Genomic DNA, 26,102 nt, shown 5'->3' with positions numbered 1-26,102 from the left:
GAAATAGAGTTGGACTGTCATCATCGGACGGAATGGACAACCTTAAAGGACAACCGACGTCTCTGGACAAGTTGTGTCCATAATTTGTAAAATGGCTTCAAATGACTTCTACTGAGCATATTTTACAAAGATTTCACCACATATCGCTATATTTTACGTTTTAAGACTTGCGCTGAATATTCCGGAAGTCTTGTTTTTGAGTTGGTGACGAGTCCTCACCTCACGTCACTGAAGGAACGGCCCTGACCGAGAAAGGACATACCTTGCATCACCTCAATGCATTTTGCGGTACTTTGTTTGGTCTGAAAACTTCGTGTTCATGCGTGTTGATGGCGAAATTAGAAGGAAAACATGCATAACGCAATGGTGAATCGTTGTATGTGCCACCGAGACAACTCTTTGATATTCGCTGACAAAAATTCCAAGCTGAAAAATGAACCTACGGAGCTCTGGCGCCATCTTCTGACCCTCAAAATGACCCGGAAGACCTTTAATCGATTGCAAACATGTATGCTTTCCTCTTCAGAACTATTTGAATCATATTCATAACTGGATGTGTAACAAGAAAGCATATTCTCCGAATCTGAAGCCATTGTTTTGATTCTCGAGCAAGGCAAGACGTCTTGGCGTGACGTCACAAACTGGGGGCGGGACTTTCTGAAAATGCCCAATTCGCAGCTCAATTTTTTGCAGATTTTGGACACTAAGTCATTTTTATTGGTGTTTTGGGTATTTTAGATGCTATAAAACGTTTTTTCTGATGTCAGTTAGGAAACAAAAAAATGATGTAGGGTTGTCCTTTCAGCAAGTGTGTGTGCACGTGTGTGTGTATGTTTGTATTATATATTTGATCATCTTAATCATTAAGACTTCATTCACTTTCGTTGTGACTTTCTAAAAGAATTCTCTGATATCCTCACACACCGCTCTGTCACCAAATGTAATTATTCTCGGGGACTTCAACATTCACATGGACAATTCCACTCTTCCCCTCACCAAAGACTTCACTTTCTCACTTGACAGCTTTGGTCTGCATCAATTCTCAGATTTTCCCACCCGCATAACAGACCATTTCCTGGTTTCAATCAACGTTACCATCACCCTCTCTCTCCCCAAACCACCCCGCATCATCATGTATCGCAACATCAAGGACATCAACACTGCCACCCTCGCCGAGATGATTGCCACCCTGACTCCGGACTACAACTCCTCCCCTGATGAACTTGTTTCCGGTACAACGCGGACCTCACGAACACCCTCAACGCCCTTGCACCTGTAAAGTCCCGGTCTGTCCAATTCACCCGGTCCGCCCCCTGGTTCAGCGCCCATCTCCGCTCCATCAAGACTAGAACTCGGCAACTGGAAAGACTTTACAGGAAGACCGGTCTCACTACTCACAAGGACGTGTACACAGCTCACCTCACCCATTACAAGGACTCGATCTCATGCGCAAAATCGCAATGCTATACTACTCTGGACTCATTGACTCAAATTCTGGAAACACACGGGTCCTCTTTTCCCTCTATAACAAAATCATACAACCTCCTATCTCTCTCCCTTCACACTTTTATTCCTCTGATACCTGCACCGCTCTGCTTATGTTTTTTTAGCGAAAAGGTCAACAAAATCCATCAGCACCCCGGCTCCTCTGATTCCCCCCTCTCCCAACCTTTCTACTCCTTACCAGCTGTTATCCGCTTTTGAACTCCCCCTTCCCTCTATAATCTCAGACATAATCACCAAATCCAAGAATTCCTCCTGTCAGCTCGACCCCCTCCCTACTATCCTGATCAAGTCCTGCTTGCCCTCTCTTCTCCCATTTATTTCAACCATTATTCACTCCTCATTATCAACTGGAATTGTTCCTATCCCATTCAAAACTGCAGCTGTTACTCCAATCCTGAAAAAACCTGGCTCAGATCCAAACGATTTCAATAACTTATGTCAAATTTCCCACCTTCCATTCATCGCCAAAATCCTTGAAAAGACAGTTGCGTCCCAGCTTCACTCTCACCTCACTCACAATAACGTCTACGAACAATTCCAGTCTGGTTTCCGCCCCCGCCACAGTCCTGAATCGGCTCTCATAAAAATCACGAATGATCTTTTCATGGCAGCCGATGCCGGTTCACTCTCCATCCTCATCCTTCTCGACCTGACCGCGGCTTTTGCCACCATTTCCCACTCCATCCTGCTCGACAGACTTTCGACTAAGCATCACGCACACCCCACATCGCTGGTTTCACTCCTATCTCTCTGATCGCTCACAGTGTATCCAAATCAACTCCTTCACCTCACGGTCCTCTCCTGTGTCGTCTGGTGTGCCCCAAGGGTCTGTCCTGTGGCGCCTTCTCTTTATTACCTACCTTTTTCCTCTTGGCAATATTTTCCGCAATTTTGGCATTCACTTTCACTGCTTCGCGGATGACACCCAACTACCTCTCCAGCAAACCCGACACCTCTCTTCCACCTTCATCCCTTTCACTCTGCCTCTCGAAAAAACTGAACTTCTCCTTGTCGGTACCAAATCCACCCTACACAAAGCAAACAGTTTCTCTCTCACCATTGACAGTTCAACCGTGTCCCCCTCCTTTGAGGTCAAGAGCCTGGGTGTCATCCTCGATAGCTCACTATCTTTTCACTCCCATATAAATAACATAACTCGGGTCTGCATATTTCCACCTCCGTAATATCAATCGTCACCGACCCTCGCTCGCCCCTCACTCCGCTGATATAAGGATATCATTATTATTATCATTATTATTTATCATTTTCCTCTGGTTTTATTGTGTGCTTTGCTTTTAATGTAAAGTGTCCTTGGGTGTTTTGAAAGATGCTTGAAATTAAATGTATTATTATTATTATTATTATTATTATTATTATTATTATTATTATTATTATTTCCCGGACCGCTTTATCCTTAATAGGGTTGCTGGAGGCTATCTCAGCTGTCGTCGGGGCAGGAGGCAGGGGACACCCTGAACTGGTCGCCAGCCAATCACAGGGCACACAGATATATACAACCATTCACACTCGCACTCACACCCAGGGACAATTTGGAGTGTTCAATCAGCCTACCATGGATGTTTTTGGAATGTGGGAGAAAAACCACAGTACCTGGAGAAAACCCACACAGGCCCCGTACCTCTGCACTGTTAAATTGACGTGCACACCAGTCAACTACTGGGCCGTTCTTTCAGAATTTTGAAAATCATGCGTGCTTGTATGTCTCCACGTGCCAAACTGCTTTGTCTTAGTCAAGTGACATGATCATAAATTAATCTCACAAGCTAGCCAAATTGGTTTAAAAAAACGTTTGAGAAATTGTTCAGGAAAAAAAAGCTAAATGGTAAGAATAGCCTCCACCAAGTATGAATGACTCAATTTACTTCTCAGCTTTATGTCTGATTTTCCACAGGCTATTCTCACACACCAATCCCACTAAGCGAAATACGTAACAATACATACCAAGAGGCTTGCAAATAAGGCATGAAGCTTTCAAAATTGCTGGCACATGAAGACCAAGCATCCAGAATTAGAAGTCAAGGCTAGATTAAAATTGTAGCAGAATAGTTTGCTGAACAAAAAACAACAAAAAGGCATGGAATTCCTGCCCTCTTTTCATTTTATCGTGTGAAATTCTGCAATGTCAATCAAAACAACATTACCAAGCTGACTGTACATTCTAAGTCATTCTCTTCTCTTACCTCAAAGTCGTAATGGATCATTATGACTATTCAGTATGGGCTGTTTTACAATTTCATTTGCTTCACTGCCATTTTGTTCAAATATTACTTTCCACATAGTTGCAAAAAACAAAAATGTGAAAAAATGTGGGTGAGGCTACTGCAATTTTTGATCCTTCAGTCCAGTCAAGTGCATCAGCCTCATGGAATCAAATACATTTCGAGTGGGCTGCATTTTTTGCATAGTTGAAGCCCTATCTTGTTTCACCATAAGATTCTGAATAAGGTGCACAGAGGAAAGTTTAGCGTTCTTGCTTCTTCTGCTTGACATTACTTCTCGACTTATTTGTGATCTTTACATTCTAAGTGATGTGCAGACAATAAAAGAAGGCAAAACATATGCAACCTGGCACAAGGAACAGCAAAGACTCTGGCACTTAAGCACCTCGTATTTAGCTGGAGGTTGAAGTGCATGAATGTATAATTCACCGCATTCTCTTTGTTGCCACTCTTCCTGAATAACGTACATGAGTCAGTGGTGATGTAGTTCTTCGTACAAGATGGTCACTGAATCTTTTTCAGGTACTGTGATGTGTACTTGTTGGCATAATCACCGTCACCGCCAAAGCCCACATTTGGTTTTGTACCAGAGTGCACATCCGATCTGGTGCAGTCGATGATTCCCCCAGAGACTCGAGTCTGGTGCAAGGCCCAACAGGAAAGCTGCTATGTGGAGGAGTCTGCGGGACTCAATTCCTTCTTTCTTTTCTTCACTCTGCAGGTTTTGCAGAGGCAACACAGGATGCACGGGGACGCCAGCAAAAGGAGTGGAGAGGTAATCAGTATCACAATACTGACCCCAACCAAGATTCCCGCCACCTGAAGGACAACATATCCGAACGTGGTCAGACTGACAAACTGACGCAAAAATATGCAATATACAGTAAAGTCTTGTTATATCGATATCGGATATATCGATAGTCCCGGTTATATCGATACTATTTCTATGCACGCACGGAGAAAATTACATGCAAACAGGGTCGGATATATCGATAGTTCCGGTTATATCGATATTTTTTCGGACTCCCTTGAATATCGATATAACGAGACTTTACTGTGTATATATATATATATATATATATATATATATATATATATATATATATATATATATATATATATATATATATATATATATATATATATATATCATGGAACAAATTCAATTTATGCCATTTCAACTTGCTGCAAATGTACAATAACAGCTGTTACAAAAAGTGTGTGTATGCAAATTCTCCTCTCACACTGTTCAGACATCTGTGTGTGTGTGTGTGTGTGTGTGTGTGTGTGTGTGTGTGTGTGTGTGTGTGTGTGTGTGTGTGTGTGTGTGTGTGTGTGTGTGTGTGTGTGTGTGTTTGTCTGGACGTGCGTGTGGTTCTGTGTGTATGTTGCATAAAATCTGTTTGGCACATTGGAAGGCAAGAACCACAATAACAATACATGTACAAACAGAAAATCTACTATAATCCGTTACTGGGAAAGAGCAGCTTTTCCAAGAGAACTAGAAAAACATTCCCATTTACAGAAGAGTTCACTGTGTTGGAGACATGGGGGATGGATGGATGGATGGATGGATGGATAGATAGATAGATAGATAGATAGATAGATAGATAGATAGATAGATAGATAGATAGATAGATAGATAGATAGATAGATAGATAGATAGATAGATAGATAGATAGATAGATAGATAGATAGATAGATAGATAGATAGGAAGAAGACATCGAGGATGACACCCGAGTAGGCAGCCGTCAGCAAGTGCACTCATAAGCCTTGTTTTTTTGTTTCTTTGTGTCACTTAGTGTTGTTGTGTGTTGTGTGGATTTTTCAGCATTTTTGGCCATGACATTCATCAAGGAGGAGACTTCAGGAGGAGTCCGTTGCACAGTTGCGCCTTTTCGGTAGAACAAATATGCCAGCACTCTTTTTGGTTTAGGAGGAATGTCAGTGCCATTTGACTGTCATCGCTGGACACCTCTGGGGAGATTGTGCTTTTTTGCGCCTGTAATGGGCAGGATTTTCACAGCACCGCTTTGTTCAGCGGAAAGGTCGGTGCTGTTGGACAGTCTGCGGCTGGATGGATGCATGGCTTGAGGAGCCCGTCAAGAGAAGGCGCCGATGCATGTGGAACTGTCATGGGTTGGAATTGAAATGAATTTACGTGGGACAGGATATTTGGGACAGGAATGTAGCCACAAGGGGGCACAAGCCAGTGTCTTATTGTGACCCAAGCCCGGATAAATACAGAGGGTTGTGTCAGGAAGGGCATCCGACGTAAAAATTTTTGCCAAAACAAATATGCGAATCAAACCTCTGAATCCCATACCGGATCGGTCGAGGCCCGGGTAAACAACGGCCGCCATTGGTACTGTTGACCTTCAGGGTGCCAGTGGAAAATTGACTACTGTTGGTCAAAGAAGGGAAAAGAGGAAAGAGGAGGGAGATGTGCCCGGAGGAAAACAGAGAAATGGAACGCCAAGAGTATAGAACTAAGAGTAGGAACTTTGAATGTAGGAACAATGACAGGTAAAGGTCAAGAGCTGGTTGACATGATGCAGAGAAGGAAGGTAGACATGCTGTGTGTCCAGGAGACCAGGTGGAAAGGGAGCAAGGCTAGAAGCTTAGGGTCAGGGTTTAAGTTGTTCTATCATGGTGAAGACAGAAAGAGAAATGGAATTGGGGTTATCTTAAAATAGGAGTTTGTTAGGAATGTCTTAGAAGTAAAAAGAGTATAAGATAGAATGATGAGTCTGAGGCTAGAAATTGAAGGTGTGATGTTCAATGTTGTTTGTGGGTATGCCCTACAAGTAGGATGTGAGCTGGCGGAGGAGGAGAAATATTGGTTGGACTTTGATGAAGTCATACAGAACATCCAGAGAAGTGAGAGGGTTGTAATTGGTGGAGACTTCAATGGACATGTTGGCGCAGGAAACAAAGATGATGAGGAGGTGATGGGCAGGTTTGGACTCCAGATGAGGAACGCCGAAGGACAGATGGTGGTTGACTTTACTAAGAGAATGGAAATGGCTATTGTGAATACTTTCTTTCAGAAGAGACAGGAACATCGGGTGACCTATAAGAGTGGAGGCAGAAGTACACAGGTAGACTACATTTTGTGTCAACGGCGCCATCTAAAGGAAATCAGTAACTACAAAGTAGTGGTTGGTGAGAGTGTAGCCAGACAGCATAGGTTGGTGGTGTGTAGGATGACACTGGCAGTGAGGAAGATGAAGAAACCAAAGGCTGAAGTGAGGACCAAATGGTGGAAGTTGAAAAAGGAAGAGTGTTGCTTGGGGTCAACTGTCCAGAGCAATGGAGAGTGTGGAAAAGAGGTGAAGAAGCGTGTCCAGGCAGGCTGGAGCGGCTGGAGAAAAATGTCAGGTGTGATGTGCGATAGAAGGGTTTCAGCTAGGATGAAAGGAAAAGTGTATAAAACGGTGGTCAGATCAGCCATGATGTTTGGACTGGAGACAGTGCAACTGAAGAAAAGACAGGAAGCAGAGCTGGAGGTAGCAGAGCTGAAGATGTTGAGGTTTTCTTTGGGAGTGACCAGGTTGGATAGGATCAGGAATGAGTCCATTAGAGGGACAACTCATATTAGAGGCTTTGGAGAGAAAGTCAGAGAGGCCAGACTGAGATGGTTTGGACATGTCCAGAGGAGAGAGAGTGACTATATTGAGAGAAGGATGCTGAGCCTTGAACTGCCAGGCAGGAGACCGAGAGGAAGACCGAAAAGGAGGTTTATGGATGTGGTCAAAGAGGACATGAAGTTAGCTGGTGTAAGAGAAGAGGATGAACAAAACCGGGATAGATGGAGGACATTGATTCGCTGTGGCGACCCCTGAGGGGAAAAGCCGAAAGGAAAAGAAGGATATGAGGGACAGGATATGTGAAAGTTTCTTTTCGTCAATGGATGCTACAGCTTTGTGTTAGCAGACGTGCACATTTCACCATGATGTCCCTGATCCACTGGTGAAAAGGACACTTTGATCCTCTCTTTCATCTAGAACTGGTTCATACAATACAATACATATTGATTTATATCGTGCTTTAACAACAGCTGAAGCTGCAATAAAGCGCTTAAAGGACAACCGGCGCCATTTTTTTGTTTCCTAACTGAAACACGTTTTATCGCATTTAAAATACCCAAAACACGCAGGTTGATATTTTTAGTCAAATGCAAAACACCAATAGAAATGAGTTAAAGTGTCCCAAAACTACTTCAAAATGACCCCGGAAATTGCGAGTTTCAGAAGGTCCCGTCCCCTTGTTCGTGACATCACACCAGGATGTCTTCGCCTTGCTCTAGAATCAAAACAATGGCTTCAGATTCGGACAAGATGCTTTCTTGTTACTCATCCAGTTATGAATATGATTCAAATAGTTCTGAAGAGAAAAGCATAAATGTTTGCAATCGATTACAGCAGTACTTGCGTATCAATTCGAGCCATCAGGACTCCAATGTCGCGTCCCAGAAAATGCACAAGATGGCACCCAAGCACAGTTGGAAATGGGCTGATTTGTCTGCTGGGAATTTGTGTCAACTAGAATCAAATACAGTGAGACCTCAACTTACGAACACCTTATATTCCGAACTTTTCGTCTTACGAACATCAAATTTATGAAAATTAAGCCTTATAATAAGAACTATTTTCATATTACACACTTACACGGCGAAAGTGTGTAGACATAATCTTCTGCGGAAGAACACCAAAGCACACGACCTTTGGCTCTGGCGGAGTGCTCTTCGGCAACCGAACGGCGCTCCAGCCGGCACTCCTTTCCACACCCCCTCTCATTGAATACACACGTCGATCGCCTCGGAGCTTTTTGCTGATAATTTTACGATTATGGCACCGAAAAAAATACCACCACAGGCTCGTGTTCAGCCAAGAAGAAACAAAATAAAATCACTGTCGCTGAGAAGGAGATAATTGAAAAACACGAACAAGGTGTGCATTTGTGTGATTTAGTGGGCAAGCACGGCTATGCTAAATCAACCATTGCTACCATCCTTCGCAAGAAAGAAGCCATTAAAGGTGCGTGTGTTGCTAAAGGTGTTTCCGTGCTCTCAAAGCGACAGTGTCGGGCAATCGAAGAAGTTGAACAACTTCTGTTAATTTGGATTAACAAAAAGCAGCTATCCGGCGACAGCGTGAGTAAAGCTATTATATGCAAGAAAGCACGGCTAATTCACGCCGATATCGTCATGCACCAACCTGGAAGTTCGGCGCTTATTGAGGCAGTAACGGATGGTTCGAGAACATCTGAGGGGGAGAAGGATGCGATTGCTGCAGCATCAAGTGAGCTCATAAAGGCAATGTTGGCAAAGTGGAATGATGTGCAGTTCCATCCAGAAAAGACTGTGGCTATCACAATCATCAACATGATGAATGATAATGTGATGCCTCAGCTTCGTAAGACCTTACAAGTCAGAAAGCAACAGGTGTCAACGAAGAGGTTTTTCATCAGCAAAATGATGAGGAGTCTCCAAAGAAAAAAGAAGAGAAGCCACACCAGAGGTTAAGTTACCAACCGTCTTTATGGAAGGTGACTCTCCTTCCATAAGCCATCAACGACCATCAAAAAGGTAAATACAGCTTTATTTTACAGCACAGTTTCTTTCTTTAATTACAGTCCTCATGTAATGTGCCTCTCTTTCCAAACAGCAAGTCCCTTTGACCTTCGACCTCCAACGCCATTCCATCAAGCCATCAATGACCATCACAAACGTAAATAAAGTGACTATGATACAATGCAGTGTAGCTCATTCATTACAATACAATAGCACATTTATTATACATAGGATAAGGTACGTTGTGTGTTGCTTTAAGGCTTATTTAGTTGAAAAGTATATTTTATGGAAACCCAGGAACGGATTATTCCCATTGTAATGGTTTGCTATGGGAAATCTTTTTTTGAGATACACACTTTTCACCTTACTCACTCTGTCTGGGAACCAATTAATAAGTTCGTAAGCCAAGGTCCCACTGTAGTAGTCTTGGTGCAACACACAACGATTCACCATCACGTTATTTATGTTTTCCTTCTAATAAAAAGTTTTCAGACCAAACAAAGTACTGCAAAATGCATTGTGTGTCGCCTTCTCGGTCAGAGGCGTTCCAAATGTGATGTCACATAGGGGATCGTCATCAACTCGAAAACAAGACTTCCTGAATATTCAGCACGAGTCTTAAAACGGAAAATATAGCTACATGAGGTGGAATCTTTGTAAAATACGCTCAGTAGAAGTCATTTGAAGTGATTTTACAAATGATCGACTTGTTGAGAGGCTTCGGTTGTCATTTAAAGGAACCGACATCACTTTTTTGTTACCTAACTGTCATCAGAAAAACGTTTTATAGCATCTAAAATACCCAAAACACGCCTGTTCGGAGACGTCGGTTGTCCTATAAGATGATAGGGAAAAAAAGCAGACACAAAGTTAGTCGAAAGCACTAAGGAGTGACACCAAGATCAAGTCGGAATAATGCTGAGTCAAGGGTGCATAAAGTGTCCAAGATTGACTGATTGTCGGTATCTTTTGTGTTGTGTCACATTGTTATTTATTTTTTTGTGTTTTTGACTTCAAGATGGCGCTGCCAGTGTGGCTGCCTTTACAGCAGGTCCTGTATTTTGTTTTTCTACTTTCATCACTTTGCTGCTGTGAAATTTCTAAATTTCTCCTTTGAGAGACTAATAAAGGCTAATCTAATAGATAGACAGATAGACGGACAAATAGAGAGACAGACTACTATATCCACTATTTGTCTAGTTTTAAATAACTTAATGAAATAAAATGGCCATGTTAATTTGATTTACGTATTGTATTAGTATCATACACATTGAAAAAGCACAGGCAAGTAAACTTCGAATGAAGTGAAGTGATCAAATGGGTGTGGTTAGATAGTACGTAATCATCATGTCGACAAATGTCTCCACACGGATTTGGATTTGCTTGGATTTGCCTTTATTAGTCTCGCAGTGGAGAAATTTACATTTCACAGCAGCAAAGTAATGAAAGGAATGAAAGTAGAAAAACAAAATACATGAGCTGCTGTAAAGGCTGGTTGTTTAACCAGTTCGGCAAGGAAGTCACGAAGTGTGCTTGTACACTCTGTGCCCCCGGGGGTTTCAGTGGCATTGTAATATGGGTTGTAACTGTACCATTGTTTCTGTGTCATATTCGTCATATCGCAGTAAATCCTCAATTAGTTGCGCCGTCACAAGAGGACGCAGAAAAAAAGTTGCTGGCTAAAACTCTAGTTTTGTTGGCAATGCCACATTACTCAAAGCAAGAATTTGGGATGAGTGTGATTATTTTAGATTCTTGCTTGATGAAGGGCTAATTGCATACATGGGAATTTACAACAAATCCGAAACGCAATGTGGCACGCAGGTCTTTGGAAAATTGAACATCGGCAACCTTAGTGTCATCTCAGTAAACCGTGCCAGGTCAGAGTTTGCAGTGTTTTGTCGGGCCATGTCCTCAAAAGCAGCATCTCCTGGGATCAACTTTTACTGTTTGCCGTTTCTAGTTTGGACACGTTGTGTGCTCTTTTATGACCTGCAAAAAGACTAACAACAGCGTATTCACGGAGCGGCCATGCGCAGGCTCGTCAAGTTCTTGTTTTCAATATTTGTTCTTTTTCTGCCCGCCAAGCCTATGCTTGAACGTGAATTCCTGAATGGCAATTATATTTGTCTGTGCTGCTTACCTGCGTTCGGTTCCACATAACCGAGGCTCTGGAGTGGCCAAGTTTGTTTCTGCAAGGCCCTTTATCGTAATGCCTGAGGAAAATGTCACTCTGCAATTACAAAATGCGCAGGTTGAGACAAGAAAGACACCTGCAAAGTGCTCCATATTTTGGAACGAGACTCACATCCAAGTTCTGCAGACAGTACCAACAGAAGGTGTGTTTGCAGCACTTGCATAGCATTTGTGCACAGCCCTGGTTCCGCTCGATGTAGACGCCACACATCGGGCACTGTTTGATGGCCGACTCAGAGTCGCTGCACCAGGCGGTGCCCGCACATGTTCAGAAGAGACACAAGAGATGTCAAACATTACGATGTGAGGTGGGGAGAGTTTACAACAGCACGTCATGGAGGTCTCATGCGTATGTCAATTGTGAGACTTGGATTTAGTGGCACTGTGTCGGTCGGGTCAGTACACATGTTGTTTGATATTTTGGGGGTCGGAGGTGTGACTGCAGGCGAGGACCCTGATCTTGGCGGATTGGCAATGTCTGAGTGGATTTACAACACCATCTAGTGTACATAAAGGCAATCATATCTGTTCAGAGGTGGGTACACCCTTGACTCATTTGTCAGTTACGCAACTGAATGTCTGATGTGCCCTGATTTACATTCACAGTTTCAGACGCTTAAGAGCATGTTCACACTTCTACTTTACAATTGACTTCATTGGACCTGATCAAAGGAAACCATTTTATATGCTTCACTTGGTCCTGTCTTTTCCCTACACTGAGTTCACACGATTGCACAATTGGTTGGCCACAAATCGGCAGGTTAATTCGTCGGGCCGTGTGTCAATTCAGATTTCCAAATTTGATTTGATTCAATTCACAAGAGCCTAATTGATATCGCGGAGTCACAATTTAGTTTTGAACAGAAGACAGTCTCGCAAATAGTGCTGCAAATAGAAGCTTCTTGCTCACTGGTAAACATCTGAATGGTTACAGTAAGAGTTGATGAAGTTAAATGAATCACGACCACATCAAAACAATAAGTAATGGATTAAGTCAATGCCAAACACAGGGAAGAGGATGTGTAAATGAGGTATAACAAAAATCTAATTGCAAACTCATGACATTCACATTAATGTGACTCAAAATTTGAGTTCATGGCTGTTTTTGTGTGAGTGTGTGTATGTGTATGTGTATGTGTGAGTGTGTGCGTGCGTGTATATATATTTTTGTGTGTGTGGGTGTGTGTGAGTGTGCTTGTGTGTGTGTGCGGGTTTTATAAATGTGCAAATTTCCAGGCATCAACTTTCAAGTTTGGCTGCGCCAACTTCAATATTTACCATGTTGTTTTGATGTGCTACTCTTACATGGTGACAAGATCTCACGTGACACGAGAAGTCACATGAATGTATTCATAAGGAAAATTGATTTATGCTCTGAAAAGGAAAATCAAATTGATTAATCGTGGTTTTAGGGTTTTATTTAAACAGGCCTCGTAAGTGTGTTTGTTACTACCGAGATTGGGCGTAGCACGTCTGACTTTTGGTTTCCATGAGGCCAGTACTTGGAGGGGAATGGCTCACAACAACATAAAAATAACTTTTAGGGATGCCGGGGAACTGAACTTGTAACTAGTTGATGTGGAAACTTGAAGTTCCCAACAGTGCAAATTAGACGACATTGACACTGATGCCCAACTCCTTTTTCTTGTTAAAATTATCTTTTTAGAGACATAGTCATTCACAAATACAAGTGCCATTTATAATGTGAACACAACGCGTCTGTGATGCGACACTGATGAACACAAAGTATACTGTTGAGTGACGTGGACAAATGGCGCACGGTGTTTTGGCCAAGGTCAGCGTGTAAATGGAAATTTTAATTTGGCCCGAAAGCTGGTGGTCATTGGAGCAGTCTTATCAGGGACGAAGCGTCAAAATTAGTGATGTTGACAGGTACTAGACAGAAAACAGTTATTGTCAAACTCTCGCAGCATTAGAAATAACGGTTGGAAGCTAAATGGCCACACTTGTGTTGTATGAGGTGCCATAAAAACTCCGTGATTGTCCAAATATTTGTTCGAGACCAGATAAATTAATTCCTGTTTCAACAAACTGCAGGAAGGCCTGCAGTAAACAGGCTCCTTCTGTACAGGCAGTGGTCTGACTATGAGTGGGCGCACGCACGCGCACACACATTCCTCTTTCCTCCCTTTGGCTCAAACGCAATGGAATCACAATACGACTCAAGTGACATCAATCAGTCTGGCTCATCGAGCTAAAATAAAGTCAGAGCAGGGTGGTTCAATGTGGATAAACAGACTAGGAATAGTCTAAAGTCAATTGAGCAAAGTCTTGAAACATGTTTGCAATTCACTCGTCTTGCGTAGCTGAAATGATGCCGTCCACACACACGCACAGCACTTCAAATTCCCCACCCGTGGGCCTGACCTGCTTTCACCAGAGTGTCCCTTCATGGGTTGTTTCTCAGGGCAGGTGTGGCTTCCCTGCCATGGTCCTCTGCAGCCGGAGCAGAAGATGGTGTCACACGTCAGGCATGGTACAGCGGAGGGCCGACCCTCAGAGCTCAGTGGCACGTCGCACACGGCCTGACATTCAAGTACCGGACACCAGGTTTTACTCGGGTCCAGCAACACTCCTGTGGGGAGCACATTATAGACTGGTCTGCATGCCTAAGGTTATGTTACATGTACACCTGTGTGATACCTTGAATTACAAGTGCCATTTTGTGGATGGCCAAGCTTGGAATGCCACTTACTCTCATATCAAATGCATCATCCCTATTGTAATGAGTTGTTAGGCCATTAATGTGTTCTAGTTCCCCTCAAAACAGCAGTTGAAAATGAATTCAGAAGTGATATAACGCATTCATGACTTATTTATTACCCGACGTGACAGTACATAAGACATCTGACATTGTGGAAGTGACTTGCATAACACATTGAGCTGAGTTGTACTCATTGTAGGAAGTGAACGTGCAAATTTACGCTCACTTCCTACAATGAGTACAACTACCTGCTTCATTGATAGAGCAAATTATGTGTTTATAAATGTATACTTTGAAACAATATGCTTATTATACGGTATTAACGGTAGTTGTAGTTGAAGGTTGTAGAAATGCCCCAAATTATACTAAGTCTTTATTGCCGATGAGTGATTTTGTCTTGTTTAATTGCCAACTGTTAACAGCAACAAGAAACATTCTGATAAAAGTCCTTTTTTTAAGTAAGTGGGAATAAATTACGCTCCTGCGATGCTCGGCTGGCAACCAAACCAGGGTGTACCCCTCCTCTCATCCACTATCAGCTGGTAGTGGCTCCAGTCCATTCGCCGTTATGGGGTGAAAGTTATTAATAGAATGTATTAAATATGGGGCTATCTGGCAGTATTATTCAAAACAGAATTATTGGTGTTTTTCATAGAGTTGTTTGCAATAAATATCATTGGATTGTGAATTGCGTGGTTCTGTGGCCGGTAATGAGAAAATCCCTTCAAGTTTTCCGCCCTTTCACAGCAGTTAAAAGTACATTTTCCACCTCTTGGCATACCCAAAAATGCAAACGACACTCACATCAATGTAATTTGATCAACATCAAGGATTTTCCATTTCTAACTAAGTACGTAGTTTGAAGATGAATAAATGTTCTGTACCCTCTCGGAGACCAGGGCAAAAGTTGAGAGGGGGCAGGGAGGCCATCAGCCAACGCTAATGCAACGTTCCAAGAATGTAGCCTCCGGCGAACGTGCAACCTCAAATAGCCCCGCGCCTGCCGCTTTGGCGTCAGCGCACTTGCACAACAATACAATACCCACCTCTGTCAAACTTCAAGCGCTCGTACAGCTTAGTCTGATGAGCAGAGGCCAAGTCGGCTATCTGGAATCAAAGACAGAACAGCCTTGTTTTTATGTGAACGACACTTCATATTACATCGATTGATTTAATCAAAATGCAAGCTTCTCTGTGACTTTGGATATCATATCATGTTTAAATAAGAAAGATTCATTGAACTCCAAAGTAGACACCATTTGAAAATAATCAGCAGACTGCATATATGTTGCAGTTTGCCTCCGCTGGGCAACTACTTCTTTCATCAGAAATAAAGGGTACATTAGAATTGAAAGTCTAGACAGTAGTTTCTTCTTCTTCTTTTCCTTTCGGCTTTTCCCTTCAAGACTTTGAATGACTAGGCTTACCTCAGAATCAAGTAGCACCCCAGTGTTTCTGCAAGCCATATCAGGACAGGTGATGGGCACCCCCCCTCCCTCCTTGATGCTCAGATGAACATACCGCTGCAGACACTGGACGTAAAGACATATGGAAGTCCGATAGAATAAATAGAGCAGAACACTCTTCCTTCCATAACAATGTGGATGCACGTTAAATTGAAAAGTCATAGAAATATTCCTCGAGAAAGCTTTGAGCAATTAAAAGTGATGTTACTCAAGCATGAAATTACGGAAGCTCTTTTGAAATTGTGAAAGGCACAGGTGTCAAAGTCAAGGCCCAGGGGCCAAATCTGGCCCGCCACATAATTTTATGCGGCCCGCGAAAGCAAATGCGAAATTGCATGATGCTTGCTAAAGTCCCAACCAAAATTGTCCCATGAAAACCACAATAACAGTCAATATTTTTGACTCTTGAAAACTAGTTATTCATTAATTTTTTGTAAATGTCTCCACTGTAAGGCTAATAAAGGCTCATCTAATCAAATCTATATGTAATATGTGGAGGTGATGAAACATTGTAATGGCTTCTCCAAATTCATAAACCCAAACCAAGATTCTTCCAACTGAAATTTCAAGCAACTCTATCAAGTTCAATTGGTACTGCGAACATGGATTTAAAAAGGCTTTCTCAGTCTCACAACAGGGAAGAATGTCAACATTTCAAATGGCTTGTGACTTCACGACAGAAAACAAGCTAGAATTATACCTTTGCGCCTCTTAGGTGGGAGCAAACTGTCTCGAATAGATCATAAACAGGCTGAGCTGAGCGCCTCTGACCTTCAGAGTGGCAGTCTCATATTCTCTTTGTGTGTTGTGACAACAGTTTTAGCAGAGGGCACACGCTTCCATCCGTCTAAATGTATCACCAACGCACACTCCTTTGCCTCGATTGACGACAGCCCCAAAAGAATAATTCGGTTTCCCCCAAAAAAGCATTCATCGACGCCAATGATGTTCAGTTCAACTTACAGTAGTACAGAAGACGCACGCACAGCTGTGCAGTGTCCTGGCAAGTGTAGCTGGATGCTGGCGGAGGCATAGCTTGCAGAAAACATCAGGACCGGGCTGATGGCCCCCGTTGCTGGGGGTAAACGGTCCTGGTTCTGAATCTACAGCCCCTCTGGCCAGTATGGAACTTGCGCTGGTCATTCTGGAATGAGGTCTTGGGAGATGTCTGATGGTGTCACACTGCTTCAAGCTCCTCTTCTGCATATGAGGGTGGAGAGGAGTATCTCAGATTTTGCTGACTGGTTTACAGAAATCGACGGACAATTAAATTCTGGGAGTGTCATATTTATTCAAGTGAGGCCTCAACTTACGAACTTAATTGGTTCCCAGACAGAGTGTGTAAGGTGAAAAGTGTGTATCTCAAAAAAATAATTCTCATAGGAAACCATTAAAATGGGAATAATCCATTCCCGGGTTTTCATAAAATATACTTTAACTAAATAAGCCTTAAAACTACACACAACATACCTTATTCTGTGTATAATAAATGTGCTATTGTATTGCAATGACAGAAATACACTGAATTGTGTCATAAAGTCACTTTATTTACATTCGTGATGGTCATTTATGGCTTGATGGAATGGTGTTGGAGGTCAAAGGGGATTGCTGTTTGGAAAGAGAGGTGCATTACATGAGGACTGTAATTAAAGAAATAAACTATGCTGTAAAATAAAGTTTTATTTACCTTTTTGATGGTCGTTGATGGCTTATGGAAGGAGAGTCACCTTCCATAAGGACTGTTGGTAACTTAACCTCTGGTGCTGTTCGGTCGTGTCCTTCCGCCGAAGATCACTCCGCCAGCCGTGGTGGGTGTGTATTATGAAACTAGTGCTTATTATAAGGTTTAATTTTCAGAAATTTGAAGTGTGTAAGACGAAAAGTTTGTAAGCTAAGGTGTTTGTAAGTTGAGGTCTCACTGTATTCTGCTTACTCCGAAATAAAAGGAAACATTGGCTGTGGGCTCAAAACATATTGAGATTAATTCCTAAATTGTTTTATTGCCTGTACTGACAGATGAGACAGACACACACACACATACATACATACATACACACACACACGGGAGCGCAGGTAATCAGTGATTTTTGATATTGTAATTTCAGAGTTGCTTGTTCAATTCACATCTTAAAAAACAACTGTAAGAAAATAGAGTACAGTATTTGTCCACTAGCAGGACCAAAAACAGTTTTTTTTTAAAGACCAAACGCGTACACTGTGACATTCATAAATAAAGAAACAAATGTATGCATACATAAATAAGAAAGCAGCATTTTCTACCTGGAGTCTTCATTTCAACATATAATCAGTCCTCTGTATTAGTTGTTTTTGTCTTTTTAATCAGGACTCCAAACTAAAAAAAAGCAACAGTTTTGAAACATGAACACTAAATTATTTTGCCGTCTTTACATTGGACATATACACATTTGCGGATGGGGGGGAAATGAACAGCTTTGGTTAAATTATCTTGCTCAAGAATACCTCAACTTCGTCACAGGATGACCACAGATTGAATTGACTAACTTCATGTTGAGAAACAACATCTCGATGAACTGAGCTCTGTTCCCTCAAACCAATCCTTCACTTTACATTTTAAAAATCGCTTTTTATTTAAATTAATCAAGTATGTGTGTGTTATATGACTGAGCCCAATTCTAAATGTTTTGTGTGTGCGCATGTGTTTGTTTGTTGTGGGTGGAGGCCATTACAACAAAATTGGAATGCTTTTATCATCTTTGCAGCAACAATACACAGTATAGCGTAACCTAGGAAACATCAGTTAAATTCAGTAGCTTGCGCGAGCGACTCTTCCTATCAGACACTTCACAGAATGTTCCCTGCTTAAATCAGGCAGCTGCAAATGGCTTACAATTTTTTAACAAATCCAGCCAGTACTAACCTGCATTTTTCATAAGTGATCTTTTTGGTCTGTTATTGATCAGCGGTTGAATAAATCGCTGCAACCAGTGTGATGAAACATGGTGGCAATTTCATCCTCTACAAAGGAAATAGTGAGACCTCAGCTTACGAACTTAATTGGTTCCCAGACAGAGTGTGCAAGTCAAAAAGTGTGTATCACAAAAAAAAGTCCGATAGGAAACCATTAAAATGGAAATAATCCGTTCCCAGGTTTCCATAATATATACTTTTCAACTAAATAAGCCTTAAAACTACACACAACATACCTTATTCTATGTACAATAAATGTGCTATTGTATTGTAATGAAATAAATACACTGCACTGTATAATAAAGTCACTTTATTTACATTTGTGATGGTCATTGATGGCTTGATGGAATGGCGTTGGAGGTCCGAGGTCAAAGGGAATTGCTGTTTGGAAAGAGAGTCACATTACATAAGGACTGTAATTAAAGAAATAAACTGTGCTATAAAATAATAAACAACTTCCCGGTTGCTGCGTGCCGATATCGGCGTGAATTAGCTGTGCTTTCTCGCATATAATAGCTTTACTCCCGCTGTCGCCGGATAGCTGCTTTTCGTTAATCCAAATTAACAGAGGTTTTTCAACTTCTCCGATTTCCCGAGACCGTCGCTTTGAGAGCACGGAAACACCTTTTGCAACAGACGCACCTTTGATGGCTTCTCTGTTCCGGAGAATGGTAGAAATGGTTGACTTAGCATAGCCGTGCTCGGCCACTAAATCACACACACGTACACCTCGTTCGTGTTTTTCAATTATCTCCTTATTCTAAGCGACTGTGATTTTATTTTGTGTCCTCTTTGGCTGAACACGAGCCTGTGGTGTTTTTTTTCGGTCCCATAATAGTCAAATTATCAGTAAAAAGCTCCAAGGAGGCGATCGACGTGTGCATTCAATGAGAGGGGTTGTGGAAAGGTGGCCCGGCTGGAGCGCTGTTCGGTCGTGTGCTTCCGCCGAATTCCGAAGATCACTCTGCCAGATCCGAAGGTTGTGTGCTTTGGTGTTCTTCCGCCGAAGTTTACTACGCAAGCCGTGGTGGGTGTGTATCGCAAAAAGTAGTGCGTATTTCAAGGTTTAATTTTCACAAATTTGATGTTCGTAAGACGAAAAGTCCGTAAGATAAGGTGTTCGTAAACTGAGGTCTCACTGTATTCTATAAAGGTTTTCTGATTCTGATAATTCTGTAGCCCAATAGCCAGGTAACCTCCAATGTAAGAGGTGGCCCGGTAGTCAAGTGGTTACCACGCTGACTTCACAGTGCAGATGTCGTGAGTTCAAGAACCGGTCCGGCTTCTCTGTGTAGAGTTTGCATGTTCTCCACGGGTCCTCTGGTTTCCACCCACATTCCACAAACATGCATGGCAAGCTGATTGAACACTCAAAATTGTCCCCAAGTGTGAGTGTGAGTGCGGATGGTTGTTTGTCTCTGTATGCCCTGCGATTGGCTGGCAATCAATTCAATGTCCCGCACGGTCTGGAAAATGGATGGATGGATCAATATAAGACATTTGCAAACTCAGACCACATCAGTAAGTGAATCATAATCAATTTGCATTTGAACATTTTCCACACTGTCAAATTTAAATAATGGGGGGAAACTGGTGGAAATGGGTTTATTGTATTTCTTTTCATGATATTAATTATAAATCCCATATTAATAAGAGTATTAACATAATCATAAATTGCATTATTCATCATTAAAAGAAGTCCAAGATGTCAGTGCCATTCGATGGACACCAAAGGGGCCATTGTGCCTATAATGGGCAGCATCTTCACAACCCCGCTTTGTTCAGCGGAAAGGTCGGTGCTGTTGGACAGTATGCGGCTGGATGGATGCATGGCTTGAGGAGCCCGCAATAAGAAGAAAGGAGCGTCAGCGCACTGCGCCGATGCGTATGTGGAACTGTTGCGGCTTGGAATTGAAGCAGATTTATGTGGGACAGGAGATGTGAGACTCTCTTTTTGTCAATGGATGCTACAGCTGCGTATTTGCTTTCAACATTTAGCTTGTAGTCGACTTGCACGTTCCACCATGATGTCCCTGATCCACTGGTGGAAAGACGCTTTGATCCTCTCCTCTTTCATCTAGAACTGCTTCATGTCATTTTTGTGTTGTTTTTTTTTTTTTGTTCTTTTGACTTCAAGATGGCACCACGAGAGTGGCTGCCTTTCCAGCAGCCCATGTATTTCTTTTTTCTACTTTCATTCCTTTCATCACTTTGATGCTGTGAAATGTAAATTTCTCCACTGTGAGACTAATAAAGGCAAATCCAATCAAATCCAATTAGTAACAGTCATATCGATGACAGTAATCAACCATTCACACTCACAACCATTAATGAACCTACAATGCATGTTTTTGGAATGAGGAAGTCAGTGCACTTTCCAGAGAAAACCCCACGTCGGTGCAAGCAGAATATCCAAACTCGGACTCAAAATGTCTCATTTCTCCTTGCATGCGTGTGATCTAGTTCTCTGTGTGTCCCGCACCGAAACGTTGACTGAATTTGCTCTTGAGGCAGTAGAACAAATTACATGTTGACATTTGTCACTAAAGGTTCTCTGTTGTGAATTTTAAAAACGCGCAATGGAATCACCACTAAAATCCAAAAACAAGAACTCAAACATTCTCGCAAGTTATTGTCAAACTTGTCTTGTGGAATTCCGTTGAGTGACTGACCCATGTGAGTTGCAGTCGTCCTGGTGGTATTCCATGAATCAAATTTGATTCTCCTTTCAACAGAAAGTCCCCGTTTGCCGCAAGAAAGCAACTGGGGATAACAATTTCATTTCCAAGGCAGCTCCCACTCACTATGGCTGGGCAAAAAAAAATCGATCGGAAATGAAAGCGCAACCAAAATCTATGACACACAGGTTCGCAGTATCTAGATTTTTGAATTATCGCTAAAGTAAAATATCAATCACGATATTCAGCATGGTTGAGTATCTCTCCATAAAATTAGATCTTAAACATCTGGTTGAGGCTTTCATCGATGGTGAAAAACTGACGCATTGGCCACATAAAAGCTCGGTTTCCGTGTAGTGACGAGCAGAGCTTTCGTACCTTGCTTGCGGACAGGACAGCACGACGAAGGAGCTGCGTGGGTCACGAGCTGCGTGGGTCACTAGCCGCAGCCGCAGTGCTTTTTCCACACCGGCACTGACAAACGTGTGTTAGCGAGTCGCCTCCTCGCTGAATGAAGTTGCTCGTCGTGTGACACTATTGTTTGCTCCACCAGTCCCAATACGGTATTTCTCCGGTGGTCGCAATAAGTCGTTCCCTTCCCCACGCTTTCAACATTTTGATGTTGCCACCAGTTAAGACACGAAATACAAAACACTTGGGAACACCGCCCTCCTTTCCTCGTCATCGTTGCAGCCTGCGGATGATGAGTTTTCAGTTTTTCTTCTGTTTTGAACTCTTAACTTCCGAGTAGTTTGTCAACAGGGCGGCGTGACGTGACGAAGTCTGTTAAACCTTCAAAACAAAAACCCAACCATGATTTTTTGGGGAATCTCACAGAGAAGTCCCGTTCCCCGAAGGCAGTGCTTGTCAATGAGTTTCTCTTGTGCCCCCTTCCCTGGCCCCCGAGTGATGTGTCGTTCGCGAACGAACCGTCTCGTAGAGCCCTCTCTTTGAAGTGAACGACTGCAGTGGCTATTAATGGACAACCAGCGCCTGACAAGCTGTGTCCATAATTTGTAAAATAACTTCAAATGAATTCTACTGAGTGTATTGTACAAAGATTGCACCGCATATAGCTATATTTTACATTTTAAGACTCACGCTGAATATTCAGTCAAGTCTTGTTTTTGAGTTGGTGACAATACCTTCCGTGACGTCACGGTAGGTATCGTCACTGACCGAGAAAGCGATACACAATGCATTTTGGGTACTTTGTTTTGTCTGAAAACTTCGTGTTGATCTGCGTTCATGGTGAAATTAGAAGGAAAACACATAAATAATGCGATGGTGAATCATTGTGTTGCACCAAGACTACTACTGTTTGATACTCGCTGACACAAATTCCCAGCATACAAATCAGCCCATTTCCAACGGAGCTTGGGCTCCATCTTGTGCATTTTCTGGGATGCTACATTGGTGTCATTGACGGCTCGAATTGATATGGGAGGACTTCTTTAATCGATTGCAAACATTGAAGCTTTCCTCTTCAGAACTATTTGAATCATATTCAGAACTGGATGAGTAACAAGAAAGCATCTTCTCTGAATCTGAAGCCATTGTTTTGATTCTCGAGCAAGGCAAGACGTCTTGGCGTGACGTCACGAACAAGGGGGCGGGACCTTCTGAAACGGAAACTTTTTCAGGTCATTTTGAAGTAGTTTTCAGAAATTTTAAGTCATTTTTATTGGTGTTTTTCATTTGACTAAAAATATAAGCCTAAGTGTTTTGGGTATTTTAGATGCTATAAAACGTTTTTCTGATGTCAGTTAGAAACCAAAAAAAGTGGTGTCGGTTGTCCTTTAAGACCAATTTCCAAAAATTGGCAGATGTGGTCCGGTTTAAGTTTGGCTCTTTCATGCAGAGAAGAGTCCTCAAGCAGTCTTGTCCTCACCACTGAGACTGCTGCTGAGGTTGGGATAGATAGAGGTTGGGATGTGTTCTTCCATCAGCGTTTGGTTCGGGGCCGCCACAAAAATGGACAAAATCCGACTTCAACGGACAGTGAGGACGGCGGAAAAAATCATTGGCACCGCCCTACCCACTCTCGAGGACTTGCACACTGCAAGAATCCAAACTAGGGCGCGGAAAATCCTACTGGACCCTCTGCACCCTGCCCACCACCTTTTCCAGCTACTCCCCTCAGGCAGGCGCTACCGATCCATGCGCACCAAATCCAGCAGACATTTAAAAAGCTTCTTCCCCCAAGCCATTAACTCTTTGAACTCTTTCAACAGTAGCCAAAATGGAACTGTATAGTGCCACTTAGCAGTTTTTTTTGACAACGATACAAGTGCAGCGTGTTCTACCGGAAACAAATTCCTTGTGTGTCCTACATACTTGGCAATAAAGATGATTCTGATTCTGATTCTGATTCTGATTCTGATGGAAAGAGAGAAGTCACATCATAAGATGCCAATGTTTCCTCAGGCTCCAATTAGAGGTCGTTGATACTCTACAAAACCATGTACTGGTGCTGATGAGGTGAAATGGGGAAATCAGGGCCAGTCATAGAACATAATCAGACCGGACAAAAGAAATAATCAGCAAGAGGAGAGATGACTATGATCGGTGCGATGCCTGTTTGGGTTCGGTATATGATGTGCATGTTGTTGGGGTAATTGCAACTCTCCTCAGAGCACTTCTTCATGTTCCAGTTCTCCTAGTTCTCCGACCACACCCATCCGACCAAGTTCTCTCCACGGCTGGCCAAGACTGGAACGCAAAACAGCCAGGCGGTGGAGCTGCAGGTGCCAAGGCGAAGGAGGTTCACCCTCGTACTGTCACGCTCTGGTTGGCGACCGCCGGGTGCCGCTGTTGGCCCATCTGCAGTTGCACAGGTGTCGACTTCATCAGTGGCACTTAAAAGGACTCCCGGTCATTGTACTGTATGTGTTTGCTTCATCCTGTCAGTTTTGTTTCATCTTGGCAGAGTTTTACTCAAGGTTTTCTTTGATACTTTGTGTACTTTTCTATTCGGATGACTTTGATGTTTGAGACTCTGTTCCTGCTGACTTTATTTTAATACAATTTGTCAAATACAACCTGCTGCTCCCTTCTGCCTGCTTATTTGGGATCCACAACGTTCGCCACCTTGCACACAGTGACACGTACTCCAAATCGCCATGCACGGATCGACAGAAAGTGAGGGAGGAGGCCCAGCAGACTAAAGCTAAAGCGCTACAAAAATTGTGTGTGAAAAAGTGAATGATCACCTTCTGCTGAGGGAGATGAAAAAGTGGCCGATTTGACTTGAATTTTGTACTGTATATATTTGCTAGGTTTACCTGATGGTGGTATTACAATTGTAAGGCACGGTGCGTTAAGTGCAAGGGAGTGAAGGTCTTAATGGTTGAACAGCCAACTTTTTGTATCTGTGACTGGATGTCATTTGTATTTTTTATAAATGTCTATATTTTAAAAAAATTCCTGTGGTACAATGTTTATAATGCTGGGAATTGTTATTGGACCAAAATGTTGTTTTTAGAAAGTTATGTTGTTCATGTTAAATACCCCATTATCCTCCCCTTTCACATTGTTTGACCTTCACCTTCCGCTTGTAACACAAGTCGAAATATCCAGGACCTTTGGCCTTATGTCCACATTTAGACTAACATGGTGGATGTTTTTTTCACGTGCACACGTCAGGCATGGATCCCTGCATCATATAACCATCCATCTTGCTGCCTGCTTTGGACTCCTTAAGCACAATACAGCAATATTGCCCTCAAACTTGCCCTCATTGGACTGCACAATCAAATGAAAAAGGACTGGGAAATTGTAAACAATTTCCACTTGTTAAAACACACAGTGGAGTGGTAATGAATGTAACTGATAGAGAATAGACAGAATAGAAGTTATCATATTTAAAAGTTTTAAGGTTAGTTGGATGCCAAACACAAAACCCATAAAGAAAGTACAGAAAATCTGGGGTCTATCTGAGGTGAACAGACACAGCCTGTTAAACTGTCATCTCCATGTAGAAGACCTGGCCTTGGATGCTTGAATGCTTTAGCTAACGAACCTTTCGCGTTACAAACATTAAATTTGCGAGAATATAATCTTGGCATACAAACTAGTTTTCGGGAAACACATGGAGCGCCACAATGGCTGGCGGACTAGTTTTCGGCGGAAGAACACCAAACCACACGGCCGAACAGTGCCACAGTGGCTGCTACTACTACGACTACTACTACTAGTTTTCCACACTCCCTTCCTCTGAGTGCATACGTGGCATACATGGTTTGCTATCGAGTGGATACTTTTGCTTTTTTGGGACCGAAAAAAAACCCACCACAGGCTAGTGTTTGGCCGAAGAGGACAAAAAAACAAATTACGGTCAAGCAGAAGATGATCATTGAGAAACACGAACGAGGTGTGCGTTTGTGTGACTTAGCGTCCCAGTACTAGTATACTAAGTCGATCATTGCTTCATGTGGCTCAGGGTGTTTCTGTGTTGTCTAAGCAACACTTTCAGGCAATAGAAGAGGGTAACAAACCTTCTGTTGATTTGGATTAAAGAAAAGCAGCTCGAAGGGGATGTTAGTGAGGATATTATCACCGAGAAAGCACGGCAACTTCACTCGGATATCATCAAGAGGCAACTACATCAATGACCATCACAAAGGTGTCACGGCTTGCAAGATGGCGATATTGGTTGTGGATCCCAAAAAAGCAGGCAGGAGGGAGCAGGAGGTTGTATTTGACAAATTGTATTAAAATAAGGTCAGCAGGAACAAAGTCTCAAACATCAAAGTCATCTGAACAGA

The 26,102-nt window shown here is 42.5% G+C and overlaps 1 protein-coding gene across 1 annotated transcript; it reads right to left on the bottom strand.

Moving 5' to 3' along the window:
- Window positions 1–3,614: 3,614 nt before the first annotated feature.
- Window positions 3,615–22,161, bottom strand: rnf144b (ring finger protein 144B). The gene is made up of 8 exons (XM_088998712.1): window positions 21,715–22,161; window positions 16,673–16,909; window positions 15,671–15,775; window positions 15,290–15,350; window positions 13,907–14,114; window positions 11,631–11,760; window positions 11,466–11,555; window positions 3,615–4,565 (listed from the first exon to the last, which is right to left on the bottom strand). The coding sequence occupies exons 2-8, from the start codon at window positions 16,850–16,852 to the stop codon at window positions 4,413–4,415; spliced, it is 927 nt and encodes a 308-aa protein (XP_088854838.1). The 5' UTR covers window positions 16,853–16,909; window positions 21,715–22,161; the 3' UTR covers window positions 3,615–4,412.
- Between the last annotated feature and the right edge of the window lie 3,941 nt (window positions 22,162–26,102).

The sequence above is a fragment of the Hippocampus bargibanti genome, linkage group LG06, assembly GCF_051943395.1.
Source record: "Hippocampus bargibanti isolate YZ-2025 linkage group LG06, ASM5194339v1, whole genome shotgun sequence".
NCBI lineage: Eukaryota > Metazoa > Chordata > Actinopteri > Syngnathiformes > Syngnathidae > Hippocampus > Hippocampus bargibanti.
The sequence above is the reverse complement of the archived record's forward strand: the minus strand, read 5'-3'. Positions and strand labels throughout refer to the sequence as shown.